Raw genomic sequence first — 12645 nt, 5'->3', positions numbered from 1 at the left:
ACAGACACACCCCAAACACTGTTTTTTTTTTTTTTTTTTTTAAAGTTGCAGCATTCGCGCATGCGTACATCAGAAGCCCTATGTTAGTATTCGCAGGATGATTCTGTGACTACACAGTAACTAACCGCCGTGCTTGAGCATCCTGACAATCCCTGCAGCCAGCACTTACGCTCCTCTGCTGCGCCACACACTCTGCGTCCCGCCGCCAATGGCGTCGGGCTTACCCCTCTCCAACCTGACTGGCTGCTGGGTTGCCCGGGTGACGGCAGTGGGCGGGGCCGTAACTGGGGAGCTGTTGTGGCTGCAGTCAGGAAAGTAACGGAAGAGTGGGCAGAGTGGATTGTGCTGGCGGCTGCCGTCTGTCATGGCTGCGGGTCGCTGAGGTGAGTCTGCCGTCCGTCGTGTCGTCCCGCGCATCCTATGTTTCCTGACGCCAGGAATTGTGTTGTCCGTGTACAGCCCGGCAGCCGCTCTCCGCCCCCTGTACTGAAGTCACTCCCAGTGTAAACAGTGTCCCACAGAGCCAGGCAGGGTGACCAGTGACACCCGGAGAGTGCCCCCCTAACAGTGCCATCCAGATATGATCCTCCCATAACAGTGTCACCCAGAGAGTACCAGTGCTTCAGTGCCATCCAGAGTGCCCTCCTTAACAGTGTCACCCAGAGAGTACCAGTGCTTGAGTGCCCTCCTTAACAGTGTCACCCAGAGAGCACCAGTGCCATCCAGATATTATTCCCCCATAACGGTGTCACCGAGAGAATACCAGTGCTTCAGTGCCATCCAGAGTGCCCTCCTTAAAGGGAGTCTGTCACCAAAATATGATGTTATACACCACTTACATGCAGGGCCGGTACAAGGCAGGGGCCGAAGGAGCGGATGCCCTGGGCGCTACCATTTGCGGACAGGAGGGGGGCGCAGGTGAAGTGCCAGCAGTGTACAGCTTCACTGTACCACATTAGCCAAGCGCCACTTGCTGTGCTTGCTGTGCTGAGTGCGCTCCTGCACCCGCCTACACCGTCCACACCAGCCATGTCAGCGCTGCTCCTTCTCTCCCCCTATGAATTTTGTGCCGACTGCGCTCCTGGCTCGGGCTCCCTTTCCTCCTCTGCGTTTCCTCGCCCCCCCCCCCCCCCCCCCCCCCCCCATGGAGGATTCATTTGGTTGATACCACCGGCGTGCGCCGTGTGACGTCACGCGGCTCACGCCGGAGGCGAGGTGTGAGGTGAGAGAGGGAGGACTCGCGCAGCCTACAGGGAGCTGTGTCGGCGCGTGAAGAACAAGCCACGAGGAGCCTGCCTTCACTAGCTGCTACTCACACACAGACTGTAAAAAGTAAGAAAATAATGTAATACAAATAACAAACTAATTTTTTTCTTAAAAACGGGGGGGGCGCAGTTTGCCATCTTCGCCCTGGGCACCAAATGGCCTTGTCCCAGCCCTGCTTACATGGCTCTCTAGAACACCTATCCATGATTCTAATGGTACCTTTGTAATTTTCTTCTGAGTTTCACCCGCAGGAAAAACGCAGTTTAATCCATATGCAAATGAGGGCTCGCAAGTGCCCGGGGCGGCGTTCTGTGTGTAGGAGCCCATAGTGCACTGATGTAATATTGCTTACTATTTTCTTCTGGGCGCCGCTCCGTTCGCCCGCTGTGCCCCCCTGCAGTTTTCCCACCTGGTATGTAAATTAATAGCATCGGTACAGGGAGGAGGAGACACCAGGGTTTCTCAATGAGCGTCTCCTTCTCCCTGGCTGTGCCGCGATCCAGTCACAGTGGAGATGCTATTCATTTACATACCAGGTGGGAAAAGAGGGGGGGGACAGGACAGCGGGCGAACAGAGCGGCGCCCAGAAAAAATAGTAAGCAATATTACATCAGTGCACTATGCTCTACATATCCTGCTAGTTACTTCATAATGTCTGGGCCCATGAGAGGTCCTCTTTAAGGCCAGTTTCAGACGAGCGTATTCAGTCCGTGAAACATGCTCCACGTGGAAGCAGTATTTCCCTGGACTGAACACTGCTCCTCTGAAGCGAACCCGCAGCATCATAATGGTTTATAATGCTGTGAATTCCTTCCTGGCCATGAGTCTGCTGAACTATAGTCACATAATGCTGTAAATAATTGTGATGCTGGGAGCTCACTTTTTTCCGTTTACTGGCCTTTTTTTGCGTTCCGTATACGGTCCGTATACGGAACCATTCATTTCAATGGTTCCGCAAAAAAAACGGAATGTACTCCGTATGCATTCCGTTTCCGTATTTCCGTTTTAACATAGAACCTATCCTATTATTGCCCGCAAATCACGTTCCGTTGCTCCATTCAAGTCAATGGGTCCGCAAAAAAAACGGAACACATACGGAAATGCATCCGTATGTCTTCCGTTTCCGTTCCGTTTTTTGCTGAACCATCTATTGAAAATGTTATGCCCAGCCCAATTTTATCTATGTAATTACTGTATACTGTATATGCCATACGGAAAAACAGAACAGAAATGGAAACACGACGGAAACAAAAAACGGATCCGTGAAAAATGGACTGCAAAACACTGAAAAAGCCATACAGTCGTGTGCAATAGGCCGTAGAGGAGCAGTGTTCAGTCCGGGAAATACAGCTCCCACACGGGGCATGTTTCCTGGACTGAACACATTCACCTGGAGCTGGCCTAAGGGAACTGAGCTACACAGCAGCAGCCGCATGTCAATCGGCACTCTTATTTAATTGAGAGTTAAAGGGGTTTTCTGGGATTTTGATACTGATGACCTATTCCCAGGATAGATTATCAGTATCTGATCGAGGGAGGGGGTCCGACACCCCCTCTGATCAGCTGTTTGAGAAGTCACTGGCACTCCTGTGAGCCTTGCAGCCTTCTCGCAGCTCACCAAGCCCAGCGTCGTACATTGTATAGCGGCTGAAACAGAATCAGACACCGTAACTTCCCAATTCCATAGACTGTAATAACCGTGCCGGATTACTGTAATGCTGGCTCAGCAGCTCCTGAAAACAGCTGATTGGTGGGGGTGCCAGGAGTCGATATTTACTATCTATCTTAAGGATAGGTCAGCAGTAGTAAAGTTCCCTAATGGCCGCACAATACTGTAATTTTACCTGAAAAACTGAATAGGTGTTAACATGATTGTTTACTCGTGCTTGTAGTTTCAGATGGCTTTTCAGAAAAGGCTGCCATGTGTTTATATATGAAAGGCTCTATCTATAACTTTTTTAGTTGTCCTTGAGATGGTGGGTGAAGTCCATCTGTAATGATGTCTCCCCATAGACTGCACAAATAGACAGCAGATTCTTCTTCTTAACTCTCCCTCACTCAGAATCACTCAGAAGCATATGATCGGACATTTTAGAGAAGTACTGAGCAGTAGTGAGATGAATAAAGCACTTGTTGTTTGTCTGCGGAGTCATTCCTGTGCCTTTCTGTCTATCTTTGCTGCTCACTCCTCCCCCTCCCCTCTCAATGGATGTCTGTTGGATGGTGTAATGATTCTTCACTGAGCACACAGCTCATCCTTAAGAGGACCTGTCACCACAATTATAGAGCAAGAGATGCTGAGCAGATTGATACGTAGTTTTGGGAAAAGATTTAGCAAAACTTGTAATTTTATACATTTAAACCTCAGCTCTTTCTGACTTCTTTATTCAAGGGGGAGGTGTTATCAGTGTCAGTATAGCATTCTGTGTATATACAGTCAGTCAATAATAAGACAGCTCCGTGTACAACTGAGCTCAGAAGGAGGAGAACTTTAAATATATAAGTTACACGTTTTACTGAATCTTTTCCCAAAACTATATATCTGCTCAGCGCCTTCTGCTTTATAACATGCTGCCTGCAGACTGGACTGCATTTTGTGGTGACAGGTCCTCTTTAACCAAGATGGAATGTTGATTTATGAAAGGTTTGGGAGGAGCTGATAACACTAGAACAAGACATTTTTCGCTTATTAGATATATTACATAGTTTCTTATAGTCATCTATTCTATTAATTAATGCAAAATTGTGTGAAATGGCAGTGACCATTTAATGTCCACGCAGTCTGTGGGCAAAACTGCAAAAACTGTGCATTTAACTAACAATCTATTTGAAACACCTACCCGTGTGGTTTTTCTGCTGCATACCGCTACCGCTACATGGCACCCTACCTTAGTAGTGCATATGGAAATGTGACCCCTTTACGGTAAATTAGAATACTCCCATTAATAGTAAGCAAAGAGAGGCCCCAACTGTCACAGACTATCCTTTAACCCCCCAGTATTCATCCATTACAGTATGTGTATCCTTCTTATCATATTTTTTTATCCTTTTATGTGTTTAATGGATTTATTTGTACAGGTTGTATCGTGGACAGCTATGAAGCAAACATGACAATGTGCAGCCCACATTGGTTCTAGGATTGAAGATGCCTACAGGTAAAATTGCTACCAGTTTTACATGTTTTACTGTGTGTTCACATTCAGCAGGCGGTTGCATCCGTGTTTTTTAGAGGACCCATTGAATTCAATGTGTCTATGTGCTGCAATCTGCGGCCGAGCATAAGACATGTTCTATCCTTTTGCAAAAAGATACAATACGTCCGCAAAATGCAGACCATGGATTAAAGGGAACCTGTCACCTTGATTTTGGGTATAGAGCTCAGGACATGGGCTGCTAGATGGCTGCTAGCACATCCGCAATACCCAGTCCCCATAGCTCTGTGTGCTTTTATTGTGTAAAAAACCCCATTTGATACATATGCAAAGATGTCAGAGCTTGAAAATATGACTGTTCTCTGGTCACACAAGTAAGATATGACTTTTATGTTAATTTGTAATTTGCATAAAAGTACAAAAATGCATAATACCTATTGAATTCGTCTGCAAATTAAATTAAAAGTGTAATTTATATGTTTAGGGTAACACAATGGAACATTTAGAAACCCTCAGTGAGGATAGCATAGTAGAGGTGACAGGTTCCCTTTAAAATCAATAGGTCCGAAAAAAAGGGGACAGTACACTGACCACATCTTTTGGGGACCCGCGATTTGCAGAATGCAAAATTGATCCGGTCATGTGCATAAGGCCTAACGCCAATAACTATGTCTCATGTTTGTAGCACTGAGTTAAAGGGAACCTGTCACCACGATTTTGGGTATAGAGCTGAGGACATGGGCTGCTAGATGGCCGCTAGCACATCCACAATACCCAGTCCCCATACCTCTGTGTGCTTTTATTGTGTAAAAAACCCGATTTGATACATATGCAAATTAACCTGAGATGAGTCCTGTAGGTGAGATGAGTCAGGGACAGGACTCATCTCAGGTTAATTTGCATATGGATCAAATAGTTTTTTTTACACAATAAAAGAACACAGAGCTATGGGGACTGGGTATTGCGGATGTGCTAGCGGCCATCTAGCAACCCATGTCATCAGCTCTATACACAAAATCCAGGTGACAGGTTCCCTTTAATCACACATGCCTGGGTACCCTGTGCTAGAACCTGCAGTACATGTACCCACCATCCCTTAGAGCAGTGTTTTCCAACCAGCGTGCCTCCAGCTGTTGCAAGACTACAACTCCCAGCATGCCCGGGTTGTATTTGTCTGTGCGGGCATGCTGGGAGGTGTAGTTTTGCAACAGCTGGAGGCACACTGGTTGGGAAACACTGCCTTAGAGGGTACTATGCTGCTGTGCTTTTAATGTTCAGCACAGTAATGTCCTAATGGATTTCATTCAGAAACATTGAGAAACCCTGAAAAACTAATCTCACCCCCATACAGTTCCATTGTTTGTCAGACACATCCCTGTTTACACAGAACAATGTGCTGGTGACGAAAGGGGATTTTAGGTGCCCAGTGTGATCACCTGACTAATGAGCATTTGCTTGTTTGTTGGGTGGTTGATAGCACCTTTACATGGGCGAGTTATCGGAAATGAGTGTCCGAATGAGCATTCATCCCAGATCATTTCTGCGATTCCTGGCTAATGTAGAAAGATCTTTAGACTATAATGAAGAGTTGTCACTTTGCATATGCAACCATCTCGCTACAAGGGGACCCTTGATATGTGCAGCCCTTGGATGGAGTTATGGGCCTCATCTGAGGTCTCTGTTGTGTGCTGGGCTGACCACCGCTTGCTTAAATTATTGTGAAAATGATTGACTTCTATAGAGGTAACTGTAAAACTAGGTAATTAGATTTATTAATAGTAATATCTTTTTATAATGACTTTTTATTTGAATAGTATGTAAGATGGTTGAATATTAAAGGGAATCTGTCACCAGTTTTATAGGACAACATAAACTAGTGTGAGATTTCCTTAGCAAAATGCTGGGTCACTTTACTTAATTCCCTGACAAGCAGAGCAGAGAGGAGGATGAGGCAGCTCTTTAGCTCAGTGTTGTGAAGTAACCTGTCCTCCTGTGTGATTAGGACAGGTATTGTGTGTACTAATAAGACAACGGCTATTTTGTTTCCACTGATGATTGCTCCCCAGACAAAACGAGGCATTATAACTAATGAAAGTTATTTGGGAATATATTTATAATAAAGTAATATTTATGTATTTTCATTTTCTTCCCGTAGAACCCCTTTAACCTCTTCAGGACACAGGGCGTACAGGTACGCCCTTATGTCCTGGTACTTAAGGACACAGGGCGTACCTGTATTCCGATCACTCAAATCATGCATGCCTGCCTGCTCAAATCATTGAGCAGGCACCTCGGCTAAATGCGCGATCGCCGCAAACCACAGGTCAATTCAGACCTGCGGTTTGTGGCTTTATATTGTGCGGGCGGCGGTGGTGCCATTGGGTCCCAATGGGGCTGTGGGGGGGACCCGATGGCATGGAAGGCAGCGCAATGCCTTCCTGAGGCATCTGCGCTGCCTTCCGGTGACGTGTATGTGAGATTCAGCCCCTGGATCTCACAGGCTGGAAGCTGTATGAGTAATACTCACAGTATTACTCATACAGCCAATGCATTCCAATACAGAAGTATTGGAATGCATTGTAAAGGTTCAGACCCCCAAAAGTTCAAGTCCCAAAGTGGGAAAAAAAATAAAGTTTCCCCCCCCCGCCCACCAATAATAAAAAAAACTATGGCTCAGAATATGGAGACACTAAAACATCATATTTTTTTTTTTTTTAAAAGCTGTTATTGTGTAAAACTTACATAAATAAAAAAAAAAGTATACATATTTGGTATCGCCGCGTCCGTATCGACCGGCTCTATATAAATATCACATGACCTAACCCCTTAGATGAACACAGTAAAAAATAAAAAATGAAAACTGTGATAAATTTTTTATTGTCATCTTACATCACAAAAAGTGTAATAGCAAGCGATCAAAAAGTCATATGCACCCCAAAATGGTGCCAATCAAACCGTCATCTCATCCCACAAAAATCATACCCTACCCAAGATAATCGCCCAAAAACTGAAAAAACTATGGATCTCAGACTATGGAAACACTAAAACATGATATTTTTTTTTTGTTTAAAAATTTAAAGAGGACCTTTCACCGATTATTACACTATGAACTAACTATACAGACATGTAGAGCGGCGCCCGGGGATCTCACTGCACTTACTATTATTCCCGGGCGCCGCTCCGTTGTCCTGCTATGTCCTCCGGTATCTCCGTTCCTTAAGTTATGGTAGGCGGAGTCTGCCCTTGTTCTTCTGTAGCGCTGGCCAATCGCATTGCAGAGCTCACAGCCTGGGAGAAAATAACCTCCAAGGCTGTGAGCTCTGCGCTGCGATTAGCCAGCACTAGAGCAGAACAAGGGCAGACTCCGCCTACTATAACTTAGTGACTGGAATCTCCGCCTACTATAACTTAGTGAGCGGAGATACCGAAGGGCATAGCGGGAGAACGGAGCGGCGCCGGGGATAATAGTAAGTGCAGTGAGATCCCCGGGCGCCACTCTACATGTCTGTATAGTTAGTTCATAGTGTAATAATCGGTGAAAGGTCCTCTTTAAATCATTGTGTAAAACTTACATAAATAAAAAAAAGTATAAATATTAGGTATCGTCGCGTCCGTAATAAGTTACTCTATGAAAATATCACATGACCTAACCCCTCAGGTGAACACCGTAAAAAAATAAAAACGGTGTAAAAAAAGCAATTTTTTGTCATCTTACATCACAAAAAGTGTAATAGCAAGTGATCAAAAAGTCATATGCACCCCAAAATAGTGCCAATCAAACCGTCATCTCATCTCGCAAAAAATGAGACCCTACCTAAGATAATCACCCAAAAACTGAAAAAATTATGGCTCTCAGACTATGGAGACACTAAAACATGTTTTTTTTTGTTTCTAAAATGAAATCATTGTGTAAAACTTACATAAATAAAAAATTGTATACATATTAGGTATCGCCGTGTCCGTGACAACCTGGTCTATAAAAATACCACATGATCTAACCTGTCAGATGAATGTTGTAAATAACAAAAAAAAACTGTGCCAAAACAACTATTTCTTGTTACCTTGCCTCACAAAAAGTGTAATATAGAGCAACCAAAAATCATATGTACCCTAAACTAGTAGCAACAAAACTTCCACCCTATCCCGTAGTTTCTAAAATGGGGTCACTTTTTTGGAGTTTCTACTCTAGGGGTGCATCAGGGAGGCTTCAAATGGGACATGGTATAAAAAAAAACAGTCCAGCAAAATCTGCCTTCCAAAAACCGTATGGCATTCCTTTCCTTCTGCGCCCTGCCGTGTGCCCATACAGCAGTTTACGACCACATATGGGGTGTTTCTGTAAACTACAGAATCGGGGCCATAAATATTGAGTTTTGATTGGCTGTTAACCCTTGCTTTGTAACTGGAAACAAAAATATTAAAATGGAAAATCTGCCAAAAAAGTGAAATTTTGAAATTGTATCTCTATTTTCCATTAATTCTTGTGGAACACCTAAAGGGTTAACGACGTTTGTAAAATCAGTTTTGAATACCTTGAGGGGTGTAGTTTCTAGAATGGGGTCATTATTGGGTGGTTTCTATTATGTAAGCCTCACAAAGTGACTTCAGACCTGGACTGGTCCTTAACCACCTCCGGACCGCCTAACGCAGGATCGCGTTCCGGAGGTGGCAGCCCTGCGCAGAGTCACGCATATATGCGTCATCTCGCGATGGGCGAGATTTCCTGTGAACGCGCGCACACAGGCGCGCGCGCTCACAGGAACGGAAGGTAAGAGAGTTGATCTCCAGCCTGCCAGCGGCGATCGTTCGCTGGCAGGCTGGAGATGTGTTTTTTTTAACCCCTAACAGGTATATTAGACGCTGTTTTGATAACAGCGTCTAATATACCTGCTACCTGGTCCTCTGGTGGTCCCCTTTGTTTGGATCGACCACCAGAGGACACAGGTAGCTCAGTAAAGTCCCACCAAGCACCACTACACTACACTACACCCCCCCCCCGTCACTTATTAACCCCTTATTAGCCCCTGATCACCCCTGATCACCCCATATAGACTCCCTGATCACCCCCCTGTCATTGATCACCCCCCTGTCATTGATTACCCCCCTGTAAAGCTCCATTCAGATGTCCGCATGATTTTTACGGATCCACTGATAGATGGATCGGATCCGCAAAACGCATCCGGACGTCTGAATGAAGCCTTACAGGGGCGTGATCAATGACTGTGGTTATCACCCCATATAGACTCCCTGATCACCCCCCCTGTCATTGATTACACCCCTGTCATTGATCAACCCCCTGTAAAGCTCCATTCAGATGTCCGCATGATTTTTACGGATGCACTGATAGATGGATCCGATCCGCAAAACGCATCCGGACGTCTGAATGAAGCCTTACAGGGGCGTGATCAATGACTGTGGTGATCACCCCATATAGACTCCCTGATCACCCCCCTGTAAAGCTCCATTCAGATGTCCGCATGATTTTTACGGATGCACTGATAGATGGATCCGATCCGCAAAACGCATCCGGACGTCTGAATGAAGCCTTACAGGGGCGTGATCAATGACTGTGGTGATCACCCCATATAGACTCCCTGATCACCCCCCTGTCATTGATCACCCCCCTGTAAAGCTCCATTCAGATGTCCGCATGATTTTTACGGATGCACTGATAGATGGATCCGATCCGCAAAACGCATCCGGACGTCTGAATGAAGCCTTACAGGGGCATGATCAATGACTGTGGTGATCACCCCATATAGACTCCCTGATCACCCCCCTGTCATTGATCACCCCCCTGTAAAGCTCCATTCAGATGTCCGCATGATTTTTACGGATCCACTGATAGATGGATCGGATCCGCAAAACGCATCCGGACGTCTGAATGAAGCCTTACAGGGGAGTGATCAATGACTGTGGTGATCACCCCATATAGACTCCCTGATCACCCCCCTGTCATTGATTACCCCCCTGTAAAGCTCCATTCAGATGTCCGCATGATTTTTACGGATGCACTGATAGATGGATCGGATCCGCAAAACGCATCCGGACGTCTGAATGAAGCCTTACAGGGGCGTGATCAATGACTGTGGTGATCACCCCATATAGACTCCCTGATCACCCCCCTGTCATTGATCAACCCCCCTGTCATTGATCACCCCCCCTGTCATTGATCACCCCCCTGTCATTGATCACCCCCCTGTCATTGATCACCCCTCTGTAAGGCTCCATTCAGATATTTTTTTGGCCCAAGTTAGCAGAATTTATTTTTTTTTTCTTACAAAGTCTCATATTCCACTAACTTGTGTCAAAAAATAAAATCTCACATGAACTCACCATACCCCTCACGGAATCCAAATGCGTAAAATTTTTTAGACATTTATATTCCAGACTTCTTCTCACGCTTTAGGGCCCCTAGAATGCCAGGGCAGTATAAATACCCCACATGTGACCCCATTTCGGAAAGAAGACACCCCCAGGTATTCCGTGAGGGGCATATTGAGTCCATGAAAGATTGAAATTTTTGTCCCAAGTTAGCGGAACGGGAGACTTTGTGAGAAAAAAATTAAAAATATCAATTTCCGCTAACTTGTGCCAAAAAAAAAAAATTTCTATGAACTCGCCATGCCCCTCATTGAATACCTTGGGGTGTCTTCTTTCCAAAATGGGGTCACATGTGGGGTATTTATACTGCTCTGGCATTCTAGGGGCCCCAAAGCGTGAGAAGAAGTCTGGTATCCAAATGTCTAAAAATGCCCTCCTAAAAGGAATTTGGGCACCTTTGCGCATCTAGGCTGCAAAAAAGTGTCACACATCTGGTATCGCCGTACTCAGGAGAAGTTGGGGAATGTGTTTTGGGGTGTCATTTTACATATACCCATGCTGGGTGAGAGAAATATCTTGGTCAAATGCCAACTTTGTATAAAAAAATGGGAAAAGTTGTCTTTTGCCAAGATATTTCTCTCACCCAGCATGGGTATATGTAAAATGACACCCCAAAACACATTCCCCAACTTCTCCTGAATACGGCGATACCACATGTGTGACACTTTTTTGCAGCCTAGGTGGGCAAAGGGGCCCATATTCCAAAGAGCACCTTTAGGATTTCACAGGTCATTTACCTACTTACCACACATTAGGGCCCCTGGAAAATGCCAGGGCAGTATAACTACCCCACAAGTGACCCCATTTTGGAAAGAAGACACCCCAAGGTATTCCGTGAGGGGCATGGCGAGTTCCTAGAATTTTTTATTTTTTGTCACAAGTTAGTGGAAAATGATGATTTTTTTTTTTTTTTTTTTCATACAAAGTCTCATATTCCACTAACTTGTGACAAAAAATAAAAAGTTCCATGAACTCACTATGCCCATCAGCGAATACCTTGGGGTCTCTTCTTTCCAAAATGGGGTCACTTGTGGGGTAGTTATACTGCCCTGGCATTCTAGGGGCCCAAATGTGTGGTAAGGAGTTTGAAATCAAATTCTGTAAAAAATGACCTGTGAAATCCGAAAGGTGCTCTTTTGAATATGGGCCCCTTTGCCCACCTAGGCTGCAAAAAAGTGTCACACATCTGGTATCTCCGTAATCGGGAGAAGTTGGGGAATGTGTTTTGGGGTGTCATTTTACATATACCCATGCTGGGTGAGAGAAATATCTTGGCAAAAGACAACTTTTCCCATTTTTTTATACAAAGTTGGCATTTGACCAAGATATTTATCTCACCCAGCATGGGTATATGTAAAAAGACACCCCAAAACACATTCCTCAACTTCTCCTGAATACAGAGATACCAGATGTGTGACACTTTTTTGCAGCCTAGGTGGGCAAAGGGGCCCACATTCCAAAGAGCACCTTTCGGATTTCACAGGTCATTTACCTACTTACCACACATTTGGGCCCCTAGAATGCCAGGGCAGTATAACTACCCCACAAGTGACCCCATTTTGGAAAGAAGAGACCCCAAGGTATTCGCTGATGGGCATAGTGAGTTCATGGAAGTTTTTATTTTTTGTCACAAGTTTGTGGAATATGAGACTTTGTATGAAAAAAAAAAATAAAAAAAAAAATCATCATTTTCCACTAACTTGTGACAAAAAATAAAAAATTCTAGGAACTCGCCATGCCCCTCACGGAATACCTTGGGGTGTCTTCTTTCCAAAATGGGGTCACTTGTGGGGTAGTTATACTGCCCTGGTATTCTAGGGGCCCAAATGTGTGGTAAGGAGTT

The 12645-nt window shown here is 45.0% G+C and overlaps 1 protein-coding gene across 1 annotated transcript in view; it reads left to right on the top strand.

Moving 5' to 3' along the window:
• Window positions 1-277: 277 nt before the first annotated feature.
• The window catches only part of AHI1 (Abelson helper integration site 1), a 231072-nt gene continuing 218704 nt past the window's right edge, over window positions 278-12645 (top strand). Inside the window, exons 1-2 of the mRNA XM_040429185.1 lie at window positions 278-383; window positions 4345-4421. Coding sequence (XP_040285119.1) covers window positions 4412-4421 — 10 coding nt within the window. The 5' untranslated portion in view covers window positions 278-383; window positions 4345-4411. The remainder of the gene's footprint in view (window positions 384-4344; window positions 4422-12645) is intronic.

This window comes from Bufo bufo, chromosome 4 (assembly GCF_905171765.1).
Source record: "Bufo bufo chromosome 4, aBufBuf1.1, whole genome shotgun sequence".
Lineage (NCBI taxonomy): Eukaryota > Metazoa > Chordata > Amphibia > Anura > Bufonidae > Bufo > Bufo bufo.
This window is presented reverse-complemented; position numbering and strand designations above follow the sequence as displayed.